The 27,813-nt window shown below is 46.4% G+C and overlaps 2 protein-coding genes across 3 annotated transcripts in view; both read left to right on the top strand.

Moving 5' to 3' along the window:
• Nucleotides 1-8,033: 8,033 nt before the first annotated feature.
• LOC140213352 (uncharacterized) lies at nucleotides 8,034-12,401 on the top strand. The gene is made up of 4 exons (XM_072284601.1): nucleotides 8,034-8,156; nucleotides 11,562-11,774; nucleotides 12,071-12,083; nucleotides 12,211-12,401. The coding sequence occupies exons 1-4, from the start codon at nucleotides 8,034-8,036 to the stop codon at nucleotides 12,399-12,401; spliced, it is 540 nt and encodes a 179-aa protein (XP_072140702.1).
• Nucleotides 12,402-15,461: 3,060 nt separating this feature from the next.
• LOC126529638 (ninjurin-1-like) overlaps nucleotides 15,462-27,813 on the top strand; it is a 36,249-nt gene continuing 23,897 nt past the window's right edge. Inside the window, exon 1 of one of the 2 annotated variants that reach the window (XM_050177153.3) lies at nucleotides 15,462-15,665. In XM_050177153.3, the coding sequence (XP_050033110.1) occupies nucleotides 15,630-15,665 (36 nt within the window). In that variant the 5' untranslated portion in view covers nucleotides 15,462-15,629. Of the gene's footprint in view, nucleotides 15,666-27,788 lie in introns of those variants that run through there. The other variant, XM_050177152.2, reaches the window with a different exon arrangement.

Genomic DNA, 27,813 nt, shown 5'->3' with positions numbered 1-27,813 from the left:
ATGTTTCGCTGGGACCGTGCCAATACGTTTCGCGGAGTGAGTGGGGAGTTGTTGTATCCTGTGGGCGTATGTAATGTAGACGTTACCTTGGGTGGTCAAATATTTAACGCGGAGTTCGCTGTTCTACCTCATTCTACGCATGACGTAATCCTGGGTCTTGATTTTTTGAAACTGTGTGGTGCCACCGTCGACTGCAAAACGGGTGAAATCAGTGTAGGTACGAGCTTTGCTGCGGCGTTTATGGAAGCCCCACCGTATCGTGAAAGTGTGCTTTGTGTATCCCGGGATACAGTTGTGCCTCCGTTATCCGCAACGTGTGTTTCAGTCGCCTGTTTCCCCACCACCGACGGAACGTTTGACGCTACCGTGGAGCCCGTTCACCTGAGTTGCATCAAGAGGAATGTACTGATACCGTATTGCACGCTGTCAGTTGTTCAGGGACGCACCAACTTATGGGCCGTAAACTGTTCGAGTGAACCTGCAATACTACCACAGGGTCTGAAACTTGCCGCCTACCATGAAGATCACGTGCTATCGCTCGCCATTCTTACAGAGGCCCTTGATTCTGCGGATGAGCGCCATTTCGCTAATGTCTGCCCTGCGGCGCACTCCTCATTTCTGACTATGGTAAACAAGTCGCTCAGCACTAAGCAGCGTCACGAAGTGGCGAATATTCTGCTAAAACATGCCCGACTGTTTGACTTCTTCCTGCAAGAGGGACCACCATTGTTTCCTCCTTCTCGTATACACCATCGCATCGATACGGGATCTGCCCAACCGCTGCGACAGAAACCATACAGAGTCTCACCGTCCGAACGCAAGGTGATCAATGACCAAGTCCACGAAATGCTAAATAAGAATGTAATCCAAGAATCCTGTAGTCCGTGGGCAGCGCCAGTGATCCTGGTTAGAAAGAAAGATGGTACATGGCGATTTTGTGTTGACTACCGCCGCCTCAACACCATCACTAAAAAGGACGTATATCCTCTTCCGCGTATTGATGATGCTATCGACTGCCTCTCATCAGCGTCTTACTTTTCGTCTGTTGACTTGAGGTCGGGGTACTGGCAGATTCCTATGCACGAGGCAGACAAGGAGAAAACGGCATTTGTAACACCAGATGGACTTTTTGAATTTAATGTGATGCCGTTCGGGCTCTGTAATGCGCCTGCAACTTTCGAGCGCTTCATGGACAACATTCTGCGTGGTTTGAAGTGGGAAGTATGCATGTGCTATCTAGATGATGTAGTGATTTTCGGGCGCACGTTCAGTGAGCACAACGCACGTCTCGATCTTGTGCTAGACTGCTTGGACAAAGCGGGTTTGGTGCTCAACTCGAAGAAGTGTCATTTTGGAGAGCGCCAAACACTCGTTCTGGGACACCTAGTGGATAAGGACGGTATACGGCCTGATCCAGCGAAGACTGCTACGGTGGAAGCCTTCAAGCAACCTCGCCATGTAAAAGAGCTACGCAGTTTCCTAGGGCTTTACTCGTACTTCCGCCGGTTTATTCGTGGATTTGCCAACATCGCGTATCCGCTGACATGCCTCCTCCAGAAGGGCGTTCCCTTTGAGTGGACTCTTGAGTGTGAAGCTAGTTTTCGTGAGCTGAAGTCTCGTCTGACGTCTCATCCCATTCTCCGACACTTCGACCATGCGGCTCCCACAGAAGTTCATACGGACGCTAGCGGTATTGGCATCGGCGCCGTCCTTATTCAACGCGTCGACACCAAAGAACACGTCGTCGCCTATGCGAGTCGTTCTTTAAGTAAGTCCGAGCGTAACTACACCGTTACAGAGCAAGAATGTCTTGCAGTTATTTTCGCAGTACAGCGCTTCCGGTCGTACCTGTACGGGCGCCCCTTCACTGTGGTGACAGACCATCATTCTCTCTGCTGGCTGGTTAATCTCCGTGATCCGTCGGGCCGGCTTGCGCGTTGGACACTCCGTTTACAGGAATATAACTTTACCGTTTCTTATAAAAGCGGCCGCCGACACGCCGACGCTGACTGCCTCTCGCGCATGCCGCTTCCAACGACGGACTGCGACGCGGACAACTTCGACTGCTATATCGCATCACTGGAGCCGGGATTTCCTGATATAAATACCTTCAAGGTCGAGCAACAAAAAGACAGAACTTTAGAACCACTGCTCATTACTGCAAGGCAATCAGCACCATCCACTCGTTTCTGTGTTCGTGATGGGGTTCTTTACAAAAAGAACTATTCTACTACAGGCCCACGATATCTTCTGGTGGTCCCGGAGAGTCTCCGTGTCTCCGTCTTGCGCGCTATGCATGATGATCCAACATCTGGACATTTGGGTTCTGCGCGAACTCTCTACCGCCTCCAAGAAAGGTTCTACTGGCCTAAAATGCGCCAGACGACCGCCCAGTATGTGTCCAGCTGCAGCGAGTGTCAACGTTATAAGCGTCCGACGAGTGCTCCTCCTGGTCAACTCCATCCAGTGCCACCTCCCAGCTCTCCCTTTGAGCAAGTTGGCATCGACCTCCTCGGTCCTTTCCCGCGTTCATCCGATGGGAATCGATGGATTATCGTGTGTGCCGATCACTTGACACGCTACTGTGAGACAGCTGCAATACCATCGGCTACTGCAACCGAAGTGTGTATTTTTCTGCTGCGTTTTGTCATTCTCCGACATGGACCTCCCAGAGTCATCATCAGCGATCGTGGGCGGCAGTTCACTGCAGACGTGGTCGAAGAGATGCTTCGTCTATGTGCTTCAAGGTTTCGACATTCCACCCCGTATCATCCCCAAACAAATGGCCTTACGGAACGCACGAACAGAACTCTTACTAACATGCTGTCCATGTATGTTGAGTCAGATCATAAGAACTGGGACAGCGTGCTACCTTTCATTACGTACGCATTTAACACCTCAAAGCATGAAGTTACGGGCTACAGTCCCTTCTTTCTTCTCTACGCTCGTCCGCCTCGTTATACACTAGACACTATCTTCCCGTTTTCCAGCCACGATAATCTTTGTATATCAGAGACAGTCTGTCTTGCTGAAGAAGCCCGACGACTTGCTTCGTTACGCACTCTTGTTTCACAAGACCGCTCAAAGGCACGCTGCGACCGCCGACGCCGACACGTGATATATGACCCTGGTGATTTAGTGTTGCTCTGGAAACCAACCAGGAAACGTGGACTATGTGAAAAACTGCTGGCCCACTATGTTGGACCCTATGTTATTACGGAGCGCATCAGCGAATTAACCTACCGCATAGCACGTCTCACATCAAATGGCCGACGGTCAGCAAAGACTGAACTTTCGCATGTCGCCCGTTTAAAGCCCTTTATTTCTCGACAGCCTGTTTGACTTGCCCGGCGGGCTTCGTCTGCGCGGAGGGAAATGTGACGCGCTTAGGTGCATAGTGGGTTCACGAATGTGACGCGCTTAGGTGCATAGTGGGTTCACGCCTCAACAAACAGTATGTGGGGGCACCGAAGGGCAGTGAACGAGGACGACGACGTGTGGCTGGCTGGCTGAGTCTCGACAGGCGCTCAGTTGACCAAGGCCATCGCTTCTAACTCTACCCGGCTTCAAAGTAACGCCTTTTGTGGGCGTAACAATATATATATATATATATATATATATATATATATATATATATATATATATGTATATGTATATATATATTTGCGGAACAATCAGAGTTCTTCGGATCCCTCGTTTACTGCTCTACCAATTTAAGCGCCAAAACCGACTCGTGTTGTTATTTGGAAAGTTGCGTAACCATGCGTGGTCACCAGTCCCGTACAACCGCTTAGAGCGCAAGATGCTGCGGTTCTAGACGTAATGCGCCCACCGCGGAAGGTTAGGAAAACACCCACATTAGTACAGCAGGGAAGTGGCTACGTCAGGCGGCTAGACTGATAACTTTAGAAGCGTCATTCAAGACGGACGAAATTATTCACCACTTCCGGTGGCGTTTTCTCTGCTTCCTTTTTGATAAAAAGATGCTAATCCATGAATATTTTTACGAACAACCGTTACATTAGTTAATTTTTGCTTTTCCTTCCTGTTTCGCTGTTGCCTTGGCTCTTTCCCTTAGTAGATCACTGAATTTCTCCACTCCTTGCGACTCTTGTTTCCAGTAGCCAATATTGACCGAAAAGTGCTTGCTGTACAGTTATGTAAAAACCAGACGAGGTCACGGGTGACAGTCATATTGTTTATGGGTTTAATGGTTATTGCAGGGTCTGATGATGGGCGCTGTTTCGCATTACGCTATTTTTCACGTTATATAACCGATATCGCGGATATATGGTGCCCAGGGTCTGCCAGCGACGCGACGAGCCGTCACTCGAGAAAATAATGAAGCAAAAGGAAAAGTTAAACGCAACTGGCGTTTTCTCCGACCGCAACTCGTTCCACGAGCATACAGACCAGCCCACTACGAACCGAATCGCTTTCCTGGTCCCTGGATCAATATAAACAAAGAAAGTTGAACTAACGAAACAACAGTGATGCGCGTGAATTGATGGCGACAACTGAACTCATCTCGAGTTAATCGTGCGGACACGGCATTGCATCGATGAGACATTGCATCGATGAGAAAACTGGCCTTAACACCCCAGGAGATGCCGATAACTACCGCCATCCAAAAAATAAAGAGTGAAAAAATTGACAACCATTCCACTCTGTGAAGATGCAATGGCAGCGAGAGCTGACGACAGTCACAGCTCTCAAATGAAAAGCAAAGTGCTTCACCTCCGCAGCGGGTCGGCCCGAAGATAGGGCAATATCGGGCCGACCCGCGGTAAACGTGAAGCAGGCGTTAAGCACTCCCCATATGTGGGCCGATCCCGATGATATTGCAGTGCCAGGACGATACGCGGCAGAGGGGAAGCAGGCGTTAAGCACTCCCCATACGTGGGCCGATCCCGACGGTATTGCATTGCCGGGCCGATCCACGGCGGAGTTGAAGCAGGCATTAAGCACTCCCCATACGTGGGCCGATCCCGACGGTATTGCAGTGCCAGGCCGATACGCGGCGGAGGGCAAGCAGGCATTAAGCACTCCCCATACATGGGCCGATCCCAACGTTATTGCAATGCCGGGCCGACGCACGGCGGACGTGAAGCAGGCATTAAGCACTCCCCTTACGTGGGCCGATCCCGAAGATAGTGCAATACCGGGCGGACCCGCGGCGGAAATGAAGCAGGCGTTAAAGGGACACTAAAGGCAAATGCTAAGTCGACGTCGACTGTTTAAATACCATTCCAGAAACCTCGCAACGGTTGTTTCGTGCCAAGAAAATGCTTAGTTTACGAGAAAATTGCCTCTGAAGGGTCCGAATACTTTTTATCACAATTCAAATATCCCACTACCCAACTGGGGGACTGGTGACGTTGCATACGCCATCAACTCTCTTTGCTGCCGTCGGTGATTAAAGCGGCGCCCGACACACGGCGGCACCGAGCCAAGACAGAGTGGTGGATTCGCCTCTGCAGCTGCTTCTTGGTCAAGTGGCGTAGACCGTTCGGGCATCCCGCGACATCACATGGAAATTGAATCCTTTAATACTTGCAGTTTGTGCGAGTTTCGCGAGCCAATAAAACCAGCGCAGCACTACGTGATGACTATTGAAATGCGAAATCGTGGGCGGCGCAGAGTCGAGCGAAAAGGAGACCTTTCAACCACCCGCGTCATTGTCAGGGTTATTTCAATTTCTTTTTTCTAAAAGTGAAATAGAACTGGCCAAGTGGCATTTTGTTTCGTCTTATAATACGATACAAGGATGTTGTGTGCAAGGACTGGTTGAGTACTAGTGACAGAATTTGGAGTGCTTTCGTCATTAGGCTAGTGATTGCATGCCCCGGGGGAGTCTCTAATCATGTCCTGCATTTACCCCAATTTTTCGATTATTAAGGCTCTGTTCGGGATAATATTGACGCCTTAAAGATTCTCGAGGACTAACTATCACTTTAGCTTAACTTAATATTTGCCTTTAATGTCCTTTTAAGCACTCCCCATACGTGGGGCCATCCCGAAGATTTCGAAGGGCGCGTTAAAAGTTCCCGAGCCCACAGGGGTATGTGCCATTGAGCTTGGACCCTTTCTGCACTATCACCAGGATCGGCCCACATGACGATTTTTTCTGTTGACGGACACCGAAAAAACTACGGAAGGTTAGTCATATGCCGCTTTCGCTGCGAAAGGCAGCAAAATGTTGACCGCCAAATAGATTGCTTTATCGGCGCTTTATGAATGCTTGTGAGGAGTGGTGGCGTGTGCGGGGAGGGGGGCGGTATGCTGCTTAATTTCGGGGGGGGGGGGCGGCCCCGGGCCCCCCGGGTCCCGCCTTGGGTACGTGCCTGATCGGTATACATTTCGGTGTGGCGACGGGCAGTCGCGCTTATCGGCGCGAACATTGGCATCCGCGAGTAGCTCTTTGGTCGCCTGTCGCTAGCGGTCACGTTACCTCTGTAAATCGCCGGTGTGAATGTGCTCAAAAAGACTCTCCCCCAGCCGTCTCCAATTACCCATGTCGTGAGTCAGCCGACCTGTATGCTGCGTTCGTTTGCCTCATCACACCAGCCATTCTAGACTTTGCTTCTCCTCTCCTGGTACCCCTTCCGTTTCGCTAATGGACCACCGGTTAACTGTTTAACGCGTTACATGGCATGCCAGCTTCGTTGCCTCCTTTTAATCTCAACCATAGAATACCAGCTACCCCCGTTTGCTGTCTAATCCAAAGCTTCTTCATCTTGTCTCCTGACATAATTACGCTAATAATAATCGTTCGACCACTCGCTGTGTAGTCCTTGATCTTCCTTTATTACCCTTGCGTTTCTGCCCCATGTGTAATGACGATCGAAGAATGCAATGATCGTAGACTTTCCTTTTCAAGGATAGTGGTAAACATTCTCATGACTGGGAAATGCCTGCCGTATGCACCCCAACCCATTTACGTTCGTCTGATAATGTCCTTTCTGGGGACCCCTCTTACTACACTTGATCTATAGGTAAATGTACGCGACAGCAGTTAGGGCAGCCTATTACTGAGCTCGAGTGACTCGGCGACAACCCCAAACGAGCCCACCATCATGATTAGTACATACAGACTGTCGCGGCTTGTCACCCGTTCGTTGTCGGCGCGAAATTGTCGACGGGGTATACAAACGGGTTGGTCGTTCTGTACTCAAGCGAATACAGCGAAGGAATCAGAGTCGGGAGAAAGACAGAAAAAAATATATTTATCCACTGACAATGACAGTAAGATTACATGAAACACAAAAACACGAGAACACACATGCACTTAATCTAGATCAATGATGAATACAAAAGAAATACAACCAACAATTAACAGTGGATATAAAAATTAACGCTACACAGGAATACACTCAATGGTTATCCACTAAACCGAGTTAAAAAAAAAACACACACAAATGATTGCATACGCATGGCCGGGCAGCAGCAGCAAGTCCATCAAGCGTGGAGTCGACGGGAGAGCTTTCCCGAAGAACGCTGGCAAGCCGATCTTGTTGCGATGGATGTGATTGCTGGGCTGGGTTTCCCGGCACTCTAGGTCTGACGTCTTCCCTTGAGCAGCTGGAGCTAACTTGAGGAGAACTACCGTGAGCTTCGTTGCAGACGTGGGTTTGTCGTCTGTAACTCTATTAACTCGCACATTCTAGTAACTCGCAGTTCAGATGCGGCTAGGCGGCCCAGGCTATACCGGGCGGCACTAGCTCCTTGACGCTATTTCGCAGATTGTAGGTTCAGCTTCTGGACTCTAGACTGCCTAGCTTGGTCTAAAACCTGCGCTTAAATAACTACTACTTTCCCTAGTGACCTGGGTGGGAGGACGGTAGATATTGGTGACGATCCAATCAAGTTCACCCAATTGTTACTGACTCCTCCGAAGGTCTTGCCAGCGCACCGTTTAATTAGGGGCGAGGGAACGGGTGCTTCCCCCCTGCTGGTAGAGTTCGCACACTCGTATTGCGCCACCCACGCACACCCTTTGGTCCGTGCCGGGCCTCCACTGTCCGTTCATAAACATGGGAGAAACTACGGCAGCTGGCCATACGACGCTGTCGGCGCACATGCACTGGCAGCAATTCGTGGACTTGGGATTGCACAGACACCACACACTTCGGAGCATTCGCACCCCTGCCTTCTTAGTAAGCTTCTCGATCAATGCACGCGCGGGGCAGAGGGGTTCCTACAAAAAACCGTCGGGGCGTCACGGTCGCGCCGACGATAAAAAGACAATAATCTCTAAACCTGCTTTCGGCTTCTTTCGGCCACTTGTCCGAGTGGCTGTCAATACCCGTCTTGCTCGCCGGTTCCTATTACTACGACCCTTTTGACGCCCGTTGATCGGTGCTTCGCCGAATCGAATAATGCCGCATCGTGACGCAGACTATGAAGAAGGAAGGTAAACCAACGATCAGGTTAATATTGTACGGATGAAGAAGTCAGTTATAAAGGGCCACTGCGCTCTTGCGTGACTTCAAAAGTGTGGCTATCAAACATGAACTCTTTCCAACGATCTACACTGTAAGTTTTGCGAGCGTCCTCTTTTACTTTTTTTTTTTGGGGCGATGGGGTGAGGTGTGGGGAGGGGGGGTTCGGGTTCTCAGCGCTGTTCTTACTGTACATCATGATCACATTCTTTGAGATTAGAGGTCAACTGAAACGAAATTTTTTGACCATGTAAAAAGCCTAGCTTTACTATAGCCTAGTTTTTAATATAGTTTAGATTTAGAGGGGCCTCCATGCAAAGTTTGAAATATGAGCGAAGGAGTCACTAAAAGCTGGCAAGAGCAGCCATTTTTTGATACTGCAAATGAAGGGAAAAAAGAGAAACGCCGCCATTACCACTGGTTAGAAGTGACGCATGACCGCGTCACGCATGGCTTGACCTGCGAGATATGGTCGGCTTCCCGCAGCGACCACCACTTGGGGCACACGTATGCTTAGGTGCTGTTTAGAGTCGGCTTAACAAGGAAACTATGCCAAGCATGAGCCCTGCGGCTTTGACAAGATTGCTTTAGTAGAGTATACAACCAATTTCAACAAATTTAGTGAAAGTGAGATTTTCTTGCAGTTGGTCTTCAAATCTCGAAGGTTAAACCGATTAATTGGCATCGATAAGAAAAAAAACAACAAGAAAGTGGTCAGGGAAGAGAATTCTACATCAGTAGGAAACCAGATGTTCCGAGCCATAGTTGCTCTTTCGTCTGTCAGGGAATGTACTACTACCGGCATTCTTTGCGACAACGGCGCTGTAATGAAACTCCTCGTGAATTCGGTCTGTAGACCGCCTGCCAGTATTTTCGCGAGGCCCCTTGTGCACTTATGAGAATGCATGCCGCCTTCTATCACTAAAAAATTATCTCGGAAAAGCATTAAATAAAATATTAATCTCTGTTACGTGGTCGGATGCCCGCTTTGGAGCTGTGTGACCTGGATAATCGTATTTATTGCCCTCAGGCTTCGAGGACATTGACGCGCTATGTGTCGACAAGTCATGAATAGAAACTGCGGTAAATATTGTGCAGGGCCAGTTATATGAAATTCTCTTTTTTACCCCAGCAATCACAAGGAATGTCATTCCATCGCGTGTAATAACAGCCATCTGCGGTACCTTTATTACGTTACTGTCTGAACTGTGACTGAATTATAGTGTAAATCTCAGTTATAATCCTGGAATCTATCGCTTTCTAGGCAATTGAATATCGCATTGGATACTTTTTTCTGTTAGCCAACCGATGAAAGTGAATTTATGTTACGTTTAATGGATTACGAGAGACTGTGACTGGTTATATTTTGATATCTTCAACAGTAACTATATGCACATGGTAATGATTCCTTGTTTTGGCACTTTCCTTGGCTGTTCTGAGTGTACCATGCACACATGTTAACCGATTGTCCCATTTGTCGTATTTATTTTAGTTTTTTACCTCGTACTTGCGTTCGCAGTTTTGACGCAATACTGCATGTCTATTTCTGTATCTAACTGTTTACCCTTCGTCTGATGAGCCCACTCTCTGCTTAATGATTCGGCGCTGCACAGGGTAACCTGTAAATAAATAAATAAATAAATAAATAAATAAATAAATAAATAAATAAATAAATAAACTGCCAACGCCAATTCCTACCAAATAATCACTGTTGCTGAGCTCTATGCTCCGACATGTCTCGTAATGCTAATAATGATAATAATAACTCATTTCTGCCTCAAGAAATACTGACAGGGGACATATCCGCACTAACAGGAAGCCATGGGAAGCACACCTGTTTCACGGCCAAGTCTACTGTCGGAGCTCGCAACCGAACTGGGTCCGCATCGTGCGTGCACAATGCACTGCGGCCGGCTTTGAAAACTTGGCTCACTTCTGTGATGTGCTTGCCAACAAGTACGCTTTTTTTTTCACTGGTTCAGGCTGGGTCATATCTCTGCCGTTAAGATACAAGCCAGGATATTGATTGTGCTGTGTAGTTTAATATGAAAATTATACAGGAAATACGTGGTTAGAGTTTAGCGGCTGCTTGCAAAAATGTTTTGCCGGGTCGGTGACAGCCATTATAATCCTGGAATCTATCGCTTTCTAGGCGATTGAATATCGCGTTCGGAACTTTTTTTTTTAAGCCACCGATGAAAGTGAGGTTTATGTTATGTTTAATGGATTACGAGACACTTCTGATTCTGTCGCGCTTAATGTACAAAGCAGGCCGGTAAAGCATGCATTATCCTTTATAGTGCCATGTGTAACACACATACGTATAGTACTGTACTGGTCAGTGCACGTTTCCCGGCAGTCGACATAAAGCTAGCAACAGTTGCAGCCATTTGCAAGATAGGAGATAAGAATATTTTCAGGACTTACAGGCCTATATCTACATTTCTGTTCTTTCACTAAGCTGTTCGAAAAAGTGATTCGCACTATAGTCTTCAGTCTTTCTTTAAAGCATTCCGTAATTCCTCACTGCCCAATACGGCTTCACCAAAAATAGCTCGATGGAAAACGCTGTGGTCGATAAAAAAAGTTAATATTACCTAGCTTTGAGTCACAACTTCTCAGGCTAGGCGTGTTTGTGAACTATACTTTAGCAAGGCGTTCGATATACACTCAACTACGACACTTGCATTTCACAAAGCTTGAACCCTATAGCACACGCAGGGCATGCGCTTAACGTAATTAAAATTAATTCTCGCTTTCAGTATGTCGTGGTCAGTCATTTTTCATCCTGATGTCTGCGCATTATACATGGCGCTCCGCAAGGCAGTCTGTTTAATGTTTACGTCAATGATTTAACGCCCATCAGGAGGTTAAATATTTCATGGACGCGGACGACACCTCCATGTTTTTTTCCTTCCCATTACATAACCGTGCTAAAAGGCACAGATAATGGAGTTCTTGCGTCTTTAACCTAATTGTAATCGCACAATTCTTTAAAAATAAATGACGCAATGGCAAAGTCTGTCATCGTTCACCCAAGAAACAAACAAGTATTGCACCTGCCGCATCTTCCGGAAATCGATATTGAATAAGCTGAGAAATTTACTTCCCTAGGTATAGTTCTCACTGCTACTATGGCATAAAATATACATCATTATCTCCACGTTTGTTAGAATTTCGGCGCACAATAAACACATTTTACCGACTGAAACTAAGCTAACCTTATACTATGCTTACTTTTATCATTACTTAAATTATTGTTTTTTGTTCAGGGGTGACACCCCTCTATCAGACATAATAAATTACTCGTTCTTCGAAAGAAAAAAAAAAAACGCTCAGAATAATTCTTAACACGCCTCATAATGCCTTAACTCATCCCATACGTTTGCAGTACAAAATTCTGCCAGTGAATCGGTGAATCGAGTTCATTTATTTTATTTATATTTATTTATGAATACTGCGATTGCAGAGAGATCATAGAAGGGGTGGTAGATAAACTGTTTCGAAGAATAAAGCACAGAACGAATAAGAAAACGCTGTACCTAATGATCAATGAAAGAAATTAATTGTCATTTCGTCATCTCGTGGAGCTAATGGTTTTACTGTAAAGCAATGCAGTTATCACGTAGCATATCCTTTTGAGTAAGGTATAATGAGTGAAGTATCGATGCTTCCATCCAATACTGCCATCCTGTGCTTGCGTGACTGTACAGTGAATGTTTGAGTACTGGTCTGCGTGCTTCTACAAAAAGGCAGTAACGCGAAATAGTTACACTTCAAATAGTTACACTGACCCCACATAAAACACCGTACAACACTGGAAAATATAAAATGTTTGCCTTACCTCGATGTAGAACTAATTACAGCGTCATTATGTTGAGATATATTTTAACTAAATGCGTGAATCCTGAATTGTGTGGCAACTTAAAGGGACTGACAACTGGCCAGAATTTGTTGTGAGACCTTGATGGAAATGAAATGGCCATGATTCATAGTGATAGAATCCAGCATGCTGTAATTATAAATTTAGATGGGCAAGTAAAATCTCAAAAACCAGTAAGTGGCGTGACCTGGAAGTGAAATATTCGTACGTCGGATGTTGTCTCTGAGGTTACTGTACGTAAGTCGATTGTTATTAAGTACAACATAATTATTGCTTAAAAGTGCAGTTGCCATGTTATTAGACACCTGCGCTTTATTCTATGCTTCGGAAATCAAAAGCGCACGCATGGCTACGGCAACACACTGAACTGCGCATCACACGTAAAAGCGTCGTTTCGTTTTCGATCCGACTGTTTCGTTTGAACTGGTTAAAATAACAAAGCAGTTGGACGGGAAAGCACGAAAACATATATCTATTATCGCAGAAATACTTTAATACTTCGGAAAACATAAAATTCACGAATGTCGAGTTGATAAACAAAATAATACTTTCTCACAGTAACGGCCGCACTTCTATGCCTCTCACTAATGCTAGTGTATAATCGCCATCGCGCTCACGTATCACCGTTTTCAGCATGTTTCCAGTGAACGACTTCGTCCTCTCTGCGGATCGAAAAATTCCGATAAAAAATGTTCCACGGCGTTTTCTGCGTTACCACTTCATGATTAGACTCTCCGACCGGTAAGCTTTCTATTGCATTAAAAAAATTGGTACCATGAAAATTGGTTGTCAGTCCCTTTAGACATTGCCGTTTTCTCTCTTCCGAGATTATTTTGTCAGTTAGCTCACCTACATTCTTTTTGTAACTATGATGAGTAAATGTTTTGTATAAATGTTTGATTGAAGACAAAACAATGCTTTTCAAGTGCACAACGATTATATGCGTAGATCTTTTCTTTTTCATACTATACCTGTGCTAAATTGCAGCGTATATTATTTTTTCAGAATGAAGTGTTTTATTTGACCGAACCCTTCAATGTACAACAGATCGTATTCCTTGTATAGGGCTTGTTGTGCTATGTTTTGTCTCTTAATTATTGATGCTTCTCGCAAATGTCAATCCTGCTTTTTGGCTTTGATAGCTTAGCCAAATGGTCTAGAGTGCTTTTTCCTCTCAAGCCCCAGTTATGTTTGAAACTGAATTGAAATAAAGTTTGATTGGTTGGTCGACTGAGCCTCAAGAACAAAGTACATAAAGAGAGTTGAACTTAGCTTCTTTTTATTGTACGGGGGTGTAGAAAAAGTTGGCGCCATAGGTGATATTGGCTACTCTTTCTCGCTTAGCTTCTCTGTACTGAATTGAATTGAATTCTGTGGTTTCAGGTGTCGAAACCACGATTTGCGTATGAGGCACGCCATATTCTGGGACTCCAGATAAATTTGGACCACCAGGGGATCCTTAACGTGCCCCAAATGCACGGGACACGGGCGTTTTTGCATTTCAACCCCATCGAAATGAGGCCGAGCTTTGATCACTATGGTATACATTAGAAGTTAAGCTCAAACAAGCAAACAAACAAACAAACAAACAAACAAACAAACAAACAAACAAACAAACAAACAAGCAAGCAATATAATAAAATAAAAAGTAACGAAAAATAAAACGCTATGGGGATTTACGTGCCAAAACCACGATTATGAGGCACACCGTAATGGGGGACTCCTGAAAATTTCGACCACCTGGGGTTCTTTAACGAGCACCTAAATCTAAGTACACGGGTGTTTTCGCCCCCATCAAAATGCGGCCGCCGTGGCCGGTATTCGATCCCGCGACGTGGTGCTTAGCAGCCCAACACCATAGCCAAAAGCAACCACGGCGGGTAACGAAAAATAAAATCAAGCTAGTGGAGTGTTCACAAGAAAATCAGGTTAAGCACATTAGTCGAGATACAATTTCCACAGCAAGTAGTGGTGGTTCTTGCAAAAGAAAACTAAAATTCAATAAATAATGGAGTACGTTTACTGACAGCCAGCAAACCCAGAATGCATTTTTTAGTCAATTCTGCTTATTATGATCACTGTTAAGTTTGTTTACCTAACAGTGTTCTCAAATGTGTGGCGGTGACTGAGCATAAACCCACGAAGAATAAATGTTCAGTATTGGCTTTCCGCAGACGCTGTTCCAGATGCGGTAACAGCACGTCTTTGAAGCGCTTGGTGCTATACGTTAAGCCGGCGCAACACCGAAGTCACGACTCTAGTTTCTGCGCTATTTGTAACGCCTTCCACAACAGTGGTTCCTCTCACTCTTCCCTTCGCACCTGACTTGATGATCTGTTTCTTCCATAGAGGGCGGTCCAGGTCGAAAACAAATCGCAACAAGAAAACGCTAGCAAAAACGGACAGCGCGAACCTTCAACCAAGCGTAATGCATATGCGACCGATCGGTGGTTGCTATGCAAAGATAAAGTCTATTGACAAAAGCGAGAAAGAACGCGTAAGGGCGGCGGCATTCACTCACGTTCGAGCGACCGACCAAAATCCGTTGCCATGGCAACCCACGGCGTTGGCACGTCCGCACAGCCGTCGCGAGCTGCACGCGCGTGCGTGCGTGTTTGTGGCGCGAAGGGCCGGACCAGCTCACTACAGCATCAATTACGGGACATTATCGCCCAAACAATGACGTCAAGAGGGAGAAGGTGCCGGCGTTAACACCAAAGCGGCGCTTTACCTTGTCAACAGAGAGCCGCTGGATTTGGCCAACGCCTGCCCGGTGAAGATCTTTACGAGAGCGCTCCTTACGACTGGAGTTCAATGCTGTGACTGCTGTGGATACCGCCGCAAACGTCGCCGTCCGCCGTGTTTCATTTTTTATTTGCTTCAGAGGCTGTGAAGTGACGGCGTCCAATACGCGTCCCTTGACCCACGCATGGTTGCTGCGGTTATTATTGCGTGAAACAACAGCTATCTCTTTGTTCCGGTGTGCGCTGAAATACGGACACGAAGCAGTTCTCTGGCCTACGGGCAGTTTTATCCACAGACAGCAGTATATTGAGCGTTTTGCGTTCTCAACCCTCGGCCTTGCATTAACTGGTCGTGAAGGACTTGCAGCCTTTGTAATATTTTCTGTGTGTGTGTGTGCCTCGATTCGACCGGACCGGGCTCATCGCCTGTGATACTCTTCACTCGTGCGAATCTGCGTGGATGCATGCCCGGGGCGACTATATCCTGTGCCAGATAGAAAACGAAAACTTCACGGAAAAAGGGAACGCTGAGAAAAGAAAAAACGAGTTTCTATCCATCAGATGATCACTCGTGTCAACCCGGCAATGGTGAATGGAGTAAGCAATATTGCCTTCTTTCTTATTCTATAAATGTTAGTGACCAGCGCCTCATTGTAATATGTGAGCTTACATTTCCCTGTACCGCCAGCTGCTTTTACCATGTGCTCGAACCTATTGCGTAACCCTCCAATACAGCTTGGCTCAACGTGTTTTTTTTTTGTTTGTTAATATGCAGAATGTTTAAATATCGCCTGTGGGTGATAACATAATTGCATTCCTTGATAGCATGTGCAGTCCTTGAACTGCACATTACTTTCAAGGGAAATCGAAATACATAATCGACTTATTATAAATATCTAATTAACTATTCAAACAGTTTCATTAACGCACGTACAGCAATTTACGAAAAACAGCCGTTTAAGTTAGCAAGCCGTATCCACTTGAAACACATTTTCAGGATGATATCAGTTTCATATTAATAATTCCCAAGTTTGCGACAAAATTCATGGGCGTTCCTGTTACTTTTGTGCTTTATTGCAGGAAACGATGTTTTGTTAAAGAAGAATGCAGAGACTCTACTGGAGTTGTCTAAGTATGCGTAAGCACACCGTCAAATTTCAGTTGGTTCACCCCTTAATTTGGAGTTTGCCCACCCCCAAATTTAAGTTGGCCCACGTGCAAATTTCAAGTTGGCCCAGCCGCAAACTTAACTTGGGCCACTCCCAAATTTCAGTTGGCCCACGTTCAAATTTCAGTTGGCCCACATCCAAATTTGAAAGCGACCGAACCCCAAATTTCATTTGGCCCACTCCTATTATAAGCTTCTTCAGCGTTTTCTAAGGAGCCCTATGTACCTCTGTGGATATTATTATGTTTGTTTAAATTAATATTATAAAGCTAGCAATAATTTACATTTACGTTACTATAACGAAGAAAGTCTTTGCAAATTACGCATTTTTGTGCAGATACACCGCATTACACGTTTCGCGTGACAGGGCTGGGGTACTGGCCAAAGAACGCTTACACATGAAAAAAGTAAGTGGATGAACAATGCATTTTTTGCCTCAAGTGGGATGGTGCATCCTCAACTACGTAGATTTCTTTCAGAGAAACTCGTATGGGTTTCCTTCGTAGCTCCGTGCTACATTAGAGTGGATGGCAATTTTCTCTTTCATGGCTCTGCCTCCACCTTGCAGGACTCCGCAGAACTGATTTGCCATATTCAGTCAGTCAGTCTTTTCAGTTAGGCAAGTATTCCGAACAGTCCAGTCGGTCGGTCGGGCGGTCATCCGGACAGTCGAGTCCGCTGGTCGTCAGCCAGGTTTGGTGCGTTCGGCAGTCAGTCTGTCAGTCAGTTCAGTCCAGTGAATCCAGTCAAGTCTAGTCATTCAGCTGTTCAGACAATCAGTTCAGTCCAATCAGAAGATCAGTCCGTTCGGTTCAGTCAGCCGGTATGGTAAGTCCAGGGCAGTCAGTCAGCCAGTCGATCAGTCTCTCGGTCGGTCCTCAGTCGTTTGTTCGGTCAGCGCAGTCCGGTCATTCCAGTCCAGTCAATCAACCAGTCTGGTCATTAATTAATAATTTAGTCGGTCAAGTCCCACTAGTCAGTCTGGTCGGCCGCGCAGTAGTCTGTCGTCATGCACTCCGTCATGCAGCGTAAGGTTATCTGTAGCTAGAATCAAGCTAGCATTGATACTTGGAGTTCCATGACGTTGAACTGAATGCATAAAGCTTAGGGCCTAGAGGTCATGGCGCGGTGTATTGTTTCGAAAGGAACACATAGTCATACACGCGCTGCACACACGCGCACATAGGCACGTACATACGCACATGTTACAACAGCCCGAACACTGACATAAAGCTGAACAATGCAAGCCAGGTTGAGCGATCAGTAAAGCCTCCCCCGAACCAGCTTCCATGTATGTGTCTTGGGTGGTTTAGCTTGTCGGCCTAGTGCTTCGGCTGGAGTCAAGGAATTCAATTTCTCCGGAGTAAAGAATTCTGTTTTCACATAAATCATTTTAGCTGTTATCGTTTTTCAAGTAGTTCTGTGTCGCGTTGCCTCTCTGCCAATGGTAGGCACCTGTATATCATTTTCGGGAAAACTGCGAGAACGGTGACGATAACCGACTTTCAGATAGAGGATATAAATATAATTGCTAGCCATTTTGCTCGAATTACAAGGCAGTGATAGTTATAACCGACGCAAATATGCATGTGAAATTGCCCACTTGCTTCTCTGTCTTGCCACGGTTTCATGCCCAGCACCGCACCGGGCATCATGAAGAGTCTTTTGAAAGCGTTTGCTTGGCGGCCGCGGCGATGTGTTGGTGCTCTTGCATTGAAATATGCTCCTTTCTAGTGCGCCTCTTACCCCTGTATTCAAAAATGCGTCTTAACTTGAAGCCCACACTTGATTTAAATGACGCCTGTCGTGAATGCATCAAAGGAAACGCAATGAGCGTCTTCGGCACGTTTACGCGAGGCGTCGTTCATATCAAGTCAAGCATGCCTATTCCACAAGGTGGAATAGGCAAAGGCGAGCACATTCGCGGCGTAAAGAAAGATCTGGCAGATTCAGGGTTTTTTTCATACATGTAACACTGGAATGGCGGCAACAGTTACATAAAATAAAGCGAGCTGCTCGATTTTGAACCCCTTCAAGGTTTACGGTTATAATGCTTGATTGTTATCCCAAATTGCAGATGCGTATTCTAATTTTGAGTGAACTAGGGTTTTGCAGAGTGTCAGATTTACCGAAGTAGGAACGGTGGAAAAGTGACGACGAAGATATCCTAACATGCGATTAGCATTAGCAGTAATATAATTAGCATGCATATTCCATGACAGATCATTAGTTATGTGAATACCAAGATATTTGCGGGCGTCAACGGGCGCTAATAAAGTGTCATTCAGTGCACATCTGCACTGATTTCCATTGCTGGCCGTACGTGGTATGCGCATCGAGTTACACTTGCTAGCGTTAAGTTTCATGACCCATTTATTAGACCGGAGGGATACATTGTAAAGATCTCCTTGCAGTTTATCTGAATCATCAGGATCAGTGATCTTTCGGTATATTACACAATCGTCTGCAAACAGATTAATTGATGATGACGTTACACAGTTAGGGAGATCATTAATATAAATCAAGAAGAGTAAAGGCCGCAAGACGGAGCCTTGTGGCACTCCGGATGTAACGGTTGACAAAGCAGATGAATAGTTATTGGTTGTGACATATTGAGTTCGATTAGAAAAAGAAACTTCTTAGTCCAAGACAACACATTTGGATCAATATTAAGCTGATTAAGTTCATGAATAAGTAGGTTATGACATACGGTGTCGAAAGCTTTGACAACATCTAAAAAATACAATCAATATCGAATTCTGATCTAAGGTGGCAAACAAATCGTTAGTGAAACAAAGAAGTTGAGTATCGCATGAAAAAGTTTTTCTAAAACCGTGTTGAGATGGATGGAAGAACGAGTTGCTTTCCAGGAAATCGATGAGGTGAGAATATATTACGTGTTCTGAGAGTTTGCATGGAATGCTAGGTAATGAAATGGGTCGGTAGTTCTCGGGACAATCTGCGTTACCTGATTTATGGACTGGAACCACCCTCGCCGTTTTCCAGTATGTAGGAAGCGATGAGCACTGTACTGACTGAGCAAACAGCTTAGAGGAACAGATGGAAATAACGTCGTGCATTTTAACATTTTTGAATTAATAAGTTCAGAACCTGCAGAAGATAACATCTTTTGATTATCAATCAAACGGTTAATACCAACCCAATCAACTAATATGATATCCATAGCACAAAATAAGGAATGAGGAATATACGGTAAATCGGTGAGGTTATTATAATAAAAAATTAGGTAAATACTTCATTTAACACAGTGCAACACTGGTTTTCGTCAACATCACTGCCATCAACATGAATGAAATGAATAGAGTCAGCTTTCTTGTCACTAACAATGCTGCAGAATTTGCGTGGGTTAGTTAGTAAGAGGGATGTCAGCGTGACATTAACATAAGTTTTTTTAGCATTGCTAACAGCATAAATGTACTCGGCTTCTACACGATGGTAAGCATTCCAGCGATCGGTAAGATTGGTTTGTTTGGCACGACGGAAAATACGTTTCTTTTTGTTGCGTAGTCGATTAAGGGAATTATTAACCCAAGGTGAGCGTGAATTGTAAGGAATTTGCCTTCGAGGTATATACCGGTTGATTAGGTGGAGCAATTTATTTTTGTAGAGCTGCCAGTTTTCTTCGACAGAGGGTTCATCAAATTTAGTAAGGTAATCGCTGGTAAACGCTCCCAGTTCACGGGTAATTGAGTGCATGTCAGCGCGGTTATAGTCAACGATAATTTTAGATCGCCTCTTGGAAGATACATGCATTTTCAACGTGAAATTGATAATCAAGTGATCACTTGCGCCCTGGAGGTAAATCAGTTTAGAAACAGTCAGGCACAATGGTGAAAATAAGGTCTAGGATGTTAGATGACGTAGAAGTTGTACGAGTGGGTTCATGTACTGACTGAAAAGTTAAAGTCTGGACAGATATTCAGAAATTGTGCATCCCCGGTTGAGCTCTTTGCCAGGGTACGGAACATGAAATCACTTCTCCACAAAATATTATGAAAATTAAAGTCCCCCAGAATAAACAAAGGTGACGTAGGATGCGGAATAGTTAGATTGTTTGGAACACCATGTAAATTATCGCAGAAAGATTTTGGTGCGGTTGGGGGTCTATAACAAGCGCAAAAAATGCAGTCACGACTATCAATAACAACACTTACGCACACAAGGTATAAAGCAGACACTACTGGAACATTCGATGAAGGAAGTTGATCATCCACGGCGATTAGAACATCCCCGCCAGCATGGACATCACGGTCGTACCGGTAGATCTTGTAGCTTATTTTTAACATTCAAAAATTTCACCGTTTTTTATTTATGGCGAAAGCCAGGTTTCTGAAAGAACAACTATGTCAGCTGAGCATGCGTCAATGCGAGTTGATAAACTTGTTCGTTCATTGAGAACACTGCGTGCATTGGTGAGAAAGATTGAAGCGCCGTTTGCAGATCGGGGGGAGATAGCTGTGCCGATCTGTCATGTGCTAGATTAGCAGGTGCTTTGCGAGTGGAAGCTGCACGCGCCTCTCTAGGGGATCCCAGTTCACGAACAGTATCAGTCACTGATCTATATATGTAGGCTTCGTTGTTCATGACGATTTTATTAAAACGAAGTGAAAACGTTGGTCTAGACTTGCCAAATTCGAGTTTTTTTACGGGTCAAACGCGTTGCCCTGCAGAAATCTTCGCTAATGGAAACGCGTGTGCTTTTCAATTTAGCTTTCTGAGAGATTACTTTCTTCGGTTTTGAAGGAAGAAAACTTCACGATGATTGGGTGTGTCTTATTTGCTACATAAGCATCCAACCTATGTTCTCTCTCCACCATGCCATCTGTAATGCGCCGATTTAAAAGACGTAAGAGGAGCTCACAGATGTGGTCTTCCGATTGTGTCCAAGTCTCGGAAAGGCCGTCTGGGATGCCAAAAACAGCAAATTATGTCGCCGTGACCTATCCTCTAGATCATCAAGACGAGAGGCTAACGCAACATTTTCAACCTTAGCGGCCTGGGCAGCAGAACTACTGACATCTGCTGCAAGTAGCGCCGTTTCAAGGAATTTGACAGTAGATTCAAGATTTTACAATCTGCATGTAAGATCTGCGACTGTCTGTGAAAGTGCCTCTTGGTTTTCTTTTAGCTCAGCGAATGCATGTATCACCTCTGAGTGGCGACTCTCGAATTTCGCTGAAAGAACACCTATGGCGTCAAGCAATTATTTGTGCGATTTGCTAGTGTCAGCGTTTAGCGGACCGGGATTTTCTTCTATATCCCCGCAAAGGAGCAAGAGTTTGACAACAAAAATGCAGTCGCACAGAGTATCGTAAAGCAGACTGGGGCACGGGAGCAGCAGCAGGCAAAGGCTGTTCGATCGTTTAAAATAAAGAGTACCACCAACCTGCGCATGAAAGAAAAAGGATTTGTGAGCGACAGTATTTTTGCCGCTCTCCCGTGTCCACTGAAGGAGTACAGCCGGAGCCAGTCCTTTAAGGGCTCGCTGTGGAATGATTGCGCTGGTGTTGCCGATGTGCCGCTTGAGTGCAATGCAAAAGCATTGCGCAGGTCACGTAGGACGAACCACTCACCTTCGCTGATTGTAGCCGTGACTATCAGGAGTGGCCTCGAGATCAGCATACCTGACGACAAAGGAGCACTTGGCCCACCGGAAAGCAGGGAAAGCCACACGCCAACTAGGGCAAGAAGGTGCACATGAAAGAAAAAGGGATTCATGAGCGACAGCATTTTTGCCTCTCTCCCATGCCCACTCTATATGCTGCAAAGGTGAAATTTGAGGTGAGCTGTCTTGAAGCCATGTTTGCCTAGTAGGATGAAATCCTAAGATTCCCGCCCCGTTCGAGATATCCGGCCTCGAAGGAATGATATTGGCGTTCCAGGTAGCAGCTTCTCAAAATCAGGTGTCAAGCAGTTTGGGAGAGAGAGAGAGAGAGAAATAAACCTTATTGTGAGACCAGGCTTCTTGAGCCCAAAGGTGGGTGGCCTCCTCAGTCCAGGTAGCCATGGCTCGCTGCCGCCACCCGAGCCCTGTTCACCAACCGCAGCTGGCTGTCAGGGTCTTGCGTCACCAGCAGAGCCTCCCACTGGTCTTCCAATTCTTCTTCTGAATCCGCCTCTTTCTGCATGTTATCGCCTGGTGGTGATGATGATGGTGGTGCTTCTCGATTAGTCCTGCATCCAAGCACCATATGGCGCAAGGTGTTGGGCGTGTCCGGCGGGCAGAACTTGCAGTCTCGCCCGTAGCTGCCCGGGTACATGGCGTGCAGCAGTGTTCCGTGTGGGTAGGTTCCAGCCTGTAGTCTTCTCCAGGTTACCGCTTGGTCTCTACTCATCGTCTGATGCGCGGGCGGGTAGCGACGCCTCTGCTTCCTGTAGTGCGCCAAGATATCCGAGTACTTCTTGGATACCCGTGCATCATCCTCGTCACAGTCGTTGATACGTGTTCTCTGCGCATTCAGTTTGGGAGGATATTAATTATTGAGCCAATGCAGTTTTAGCAGATTTTGGCGACAAATATATCGAAAGTGGTGCTAATTTAGCATTTCCGCGAAGCAGACATTACTTCAAAACTGCCTGGCTTCAACTTCGCAATTGAAACGCGTTCCCTAAAGCTAATAGTTCAAAAGTTGACTAGTGAACTTTTTAGGTCGACATTGCGATTTGTTATCGCCAAGGTAATGTCCGTCTCTTCATGTAATCCACCTGAATAGGCCGATGGTCCACAAATGCCGTACGATCTGAAAATTAAAAAGAAAAGAGATATAGAGTTTTTCTAATCGTGATGGCGATTATAGGGAACCCACCGTGGTTGAGTAGCGGCTATGGCGTTGCGCTGCTAAGCACAGGGTCGCGGGATAAAATACCGGCCCCGGCGGCCGCATTTCGATGGCAAAATGCAAGAACGTCCGTGGGGCCATGCGTCGGGTGCGCGTTAAAGAACCCCAGGGGGTCGACATTGATCCGTAGTCCCCCACTACGGCGTGCCTCATAATCAGATCGTCATTGTGGCACGTAAAACGCTAGAATTTATTTTATTTTAATTCAAGGACACTTCAGGTGAATTTACCCCTTCGCTGTCAACATCACCGTGATGTTCAGGTCAGTTCAGTTTATTTCCAACACAATGTCGGAGGTACTCCAGGCAAAAAAGTTGTCATAGACAACTTGAGGGGACCTGAGGACCATACGCATTCTTTCCGCGTAAAATACGAACGCGATTAGGCCCTATCGTGCCTCGCGGTGCTCTTTGCTGTAGGGGTGAAGGCAAGCGTGAGTGGATGAGTCAAGGAGGACGGTGGCTTGGCGGGCGCCGTCTTCCCGCTCTCCCAATGTTGTGCAGGAAAGAAGGGTTGAAAGGGTGGGGGGGGGGGGGGGGGCGAGGTGAGCGCGCTAGCCTGGCCGTTGCTGCACGTGGCGCGGCTGAGCTAAGCGGCCGAACGCGTCCCATCTTGGAGCCAAACTGGGGCGGCTGTAAAGGCTACAAGAGCCGAGATGGCCTGTGGCTTCGTGCGCTCTGTGATCTCGCGCGCCTGGTGTTTGAGGTCGCGTAACCTGAAGTTTAGAAGACGCGTCGAGGTTGAAGACAGCACGAGGCTTTCGCTCGCTGCTGCTGCCGATCTTCATCACGCCATGTTATGATAGGTGTCCGCGGTCATCGAATGCAATCTATTCATGTTTGCCTGTGCGCCCGTGACAACGTGCTTGTTAATTTACTTAGTCAGTGAATATTTCCTGCAATTTGTAATTCCGATAAAACATACTAACCTTACTTCATCTGATGAATTGCTATCGCGATAGATGTTTCGCCGTTTGGACGAACTTGCGACTTTCTTCTGAAGATGTGCGAAAAGTTTTGATTATTTCTATCGATATTTTTCTCGTGTGCGGTGTTTGTATTTAGTGACAATTTCGATATAACGCGCTAACGATACCGCGGACCCAAATTTGAGCGAACCCAAATTCCCAATCTGTCGTAGTTACTAAAGAAACAAGAACAAAACGAGAGAGAAAGATCAATGTAATCTGTAAAAAGCGGTTCCGATGAAAAATAGTTGTGCACGAATCTCTCTGAACAACAAAGCAGCCTCCGCCTCGCCAAAGATACACGTCTAGATGGGGTTTCACTTCTCGTATCTTTCGTTAAAGCGAAACTCTCTTTACCGAGCTCCCTCGCAGTTCAAAAAGAGGAAAAGGTAGATAAAAAATAAGATTGGTTGCCTTGCCTATCAGAACGTGTTTTGCGAAGAAACGTAATCAGCCGCAGACATAGCCCCCCCCCCCCCAAAAAAAAAAAAAAAAAAAAAAAACCTTCGTGACGTAAAGCAAAAAGCTAATTTTGGGGTATTACGAGCCAAAACGTCTAGATGAGAATGAGGCGCGCCGTAGTGGGGGCACTCCGGATTAATTTTGACCACTGGGAGTTTTTTAACGTGCATGCGATGCATGGTACACAGGTGCTTTTTGCATATCGCGCCCAGCGCAATGCGGCCCCCGCGGTCAATGCCGTGCCCTCGGGCTTAGCAGAGCAACGCCTAAGCCACTGTGCCACCACTGCGGGTCATTGTGCCGTTGCTCTAGTGCGTTGACCCCATCAGTGACCGAAGAAAAAGAAAACGCCACGCAGAGGAAGTGGGAATGAAAGATAGGAGGTGACTGTCACGAAGGCTGCCAAATACAAGCTAAGATGGCGATGCTGTCATAAAAGCTGATACAACGTATGTTCGATATGTGGCTTTTGTTTTAGTGTGTGCGCGTGCGTGTGTGTGTGGGGGGGGGAGGGCTATACGTTTGTTTCCTCAACTTTAAATATCCTTTCCACAAGCTGTGCTCCAGATTGTCCTGGAGCGCATCAACAAGTCACGTGCGCCTCTTCAACACCACGTGCGTGTAAACACAAGAAATGTTTGCAGACATATTTTATTCGCAAAAGTGTTCCAAAAGCCGGATGAATTCATGATTGAAAAAAACAAAGGTTTACTCCGACTTAACAAAGGGACTGACAACTGGCCAGAATGTGTTTGAGACGCTGATGGAAATAAAATGACCATGATTTTATAGTGATAAAAATCGAGCACGCTGTTCGGGATTTAAGTGGGAAATATAATTTTAAATTGGCAAAGGAAGTCAGAAAAACCAGTAAGTGGCGAGGCCCGGTGGTGAAATCTTGATACTTCGAAGTGTAGTCAAGTGATTACTGTACCTAAGTCGACTGTCGTTAAGTACAGTACAATTATTACTTAAAATTGCAGTTAGCATATTATTAGACACTTGTGCTTTATTCTATGCGTATTACGAAGTAAAGAAGGTCCACGCTAACGGGCGGCACTCACGTCGCCCCGCATGCATGGCGGCGCACACGCTGTCGTACGCGCGCGAGTATCGCACGAGTCTGCGAGTAACCAGAGTTTTATGATCTACTTGTGATACAAGATGCCATTGACGAGTTGTGCCGTGAGTGGGTGCGTTTTTTACCTTCGTGTAGGCGTCTCTGTCACACTGTATCTACGCCGAGCTCTCCGCCGACCGTCGGCAGATTCTCGGCGTCGGTACAGTGTGACACAGGCACCGACAGGAAGGAAAAAACGCTGTCGCAGAGAGTGGGCAGACCGAAACCGGTGTCGGTTCCGCCTAGTGTGAGCGAGCACTTACCCATCGGCATTCTCCAGGCGCGCTGCTTGTGGCCGGAACGGTGGTCTATCGTGCAAGTCGGATTCGTGGCCTCCACTGCCGCTTTCGTCCATCGAAGCGTGACGTTAGGGTGCTACTTCGTAAGGATTGAAACTCTGAGCACACATGCGAGTTAAGATCAATTGTTCCAGCTCGCTCAGGTCTTGGAGAGACGACATCGGAAATCAGAAGCGCACGCTTGGCTATAGCAACACGAACCGCGTATCACGTGTAAAAGCGTTGTTTGGTATTCGATGCGCGTGGTTTTGTTTTGACTGGTCTGATACCAAACCAGTTGGACAGGAAACCGGAAGAACACGTAGCTATTATCGCAGAAATACTTTAACACTTTGGAAAACATGAAGCCCAGGAACACCGACTTCATAAGCAAAATAATACTTTCTCACACCTACGGCCGCACTTGTCATCTGCCTCCCACTAGTACCGGCCTATAATCGCCATCGCGCTCACCTATCACTGTTTTCAGCATACTTCCAGTGAAGGACTTCATCCTCACTGTAGATCGAAAAATTCTGATAAAAATGGTCCACGGCGTTTTCCGCGTTACTACTTCATGATTAGACACTCTGGCCGGTAAGCTTTCCATTGCACTGAAAAAAGATGGGTACGATGAAAATTGGTTGCCAGTCCCTTTAACAACAAAAGGGCATAGACGTTTCGCCACCTATGCAGGTGGCATGTTCAGTATACACTGACATAAATGAAGGGAGGTCCATACTACTCGTCTTTCACGTCCATGTAAACGTCCGGCAGAGGCTATGGTTAGCGTACACTAATCGTGGCTCCCTGCCTGACGTCTACAAGGAGGTGTGGGGTCTGGATCTCCCTTCTTTTATGTCAGTGTATACTGAACGTGCCACCAGCATAGGTGGCGAAATGTCTATGCGCTTTTGTTGTTAATTTGGTAAGTCACAGTAAACCTTTCTTCAATTCAGACGATTTATTCCTGTTGAGTAACTTTCTAGTGTTACTTTAATTACGCTCGAATGTATGCCAGTGTACCTAGTGGCCATTGCACACATAGCATCGACGACCAACACGTCATTTAATTTGCTATACCGTGGCTACAACATTGTATCTGTAGTCGTTCACGTTCCATTTGAGTCTCGCACTCATTGCGGCAAGTTCACTTTTGTGGCATGCGTTGTACGGGCGGAACAGAGCGGACATGGGATGAGCAGCAGGAGAAGTGCACGAGATATTTCATGCGTCAAGTCCTGATGGGCAAACACGCGCAAGCGAACGTCAACGACATGACAGATGCGTACCCGTGTGCCGAAATTCCTTCGCCGAACCGTTCAGCCTGCGTCGGCGAAGGAATCTCACACGTTGGCTCTATCACAGACATGGACAATGTCGCGTGTTATGCAGCTGCTATACCTAATTCCCTATTGTTTCCGCGAAGGGTGATGAGTCACCGGGAAACCGTCCAACCAACGCCGAAGCGGCGGCAAACAAAGAAGCATTTCGTTTCCGTAGCCTGAAATGTGCAACAATAGATCCATCGCATTTGGCGGGCGGCGCACTCATCAGACCGAGACGTCCCCCCCCCCCCCCCCCTTTCCTGTAATCGCGCACACCGGGAAGAGAGAACATTATGCGACAAACATAGCTTCGGCCGTGATATGACGGCGTCTGGTTGAACGCGCCTTCGTGGTCGGCAGCGTTTGCGGTTCGACCCCTCCCCCCTTCTCTATGTCTCTCCTCTCCCAACCTTGCATAAACACACGCACCACTGAGCGTTATCACGCGTGGCTGAACGAACGTTGCCGCGGTGCCTTCCGTTCTCGACAGACAGTGAAATGCAGGGGGGGGGGGGGGGGGGGGGCTGCGGTCGCTGGTCCAGCACGCACCGAACGCTGCCTG

This window comes from Dermacentor andersoni, chromosome 9, assembly GCF_023375885.2.
Source record: "Dermacentor andersoni chromosome 9, qqDerAnde1_hic_scaffold, whole genome shotgun sequence".
Lineage (NCBI taxonomy): Eukaryota > Metazoa > Arthropoda > Arachnida > Ixodida > Ixodidae > Dermacentor > Dermacentor andersoni.
This window is presented reverse-complemented; position numbering and strand designations above follow the sequence as displayed.

What these genes read in the sequence shown, in the direction of transcription:
- LOC140213352 (XM_072284601.1), top strand. Translation starts at nt 8,034, where the DNA reads ATGGGAGAAACTACGGCAGCTGGCCATACGACGCTGTCGGCGCACATG. An exon ending in TTCGCACCCCTGCCTTCTTA is followed by an intron (nt 8,157 to 11,561) that starts GTAAGCTTCTCG and finishes CCCTAGGTATAG; the next exon opens with TTCTCACTGCTACTATGGCA.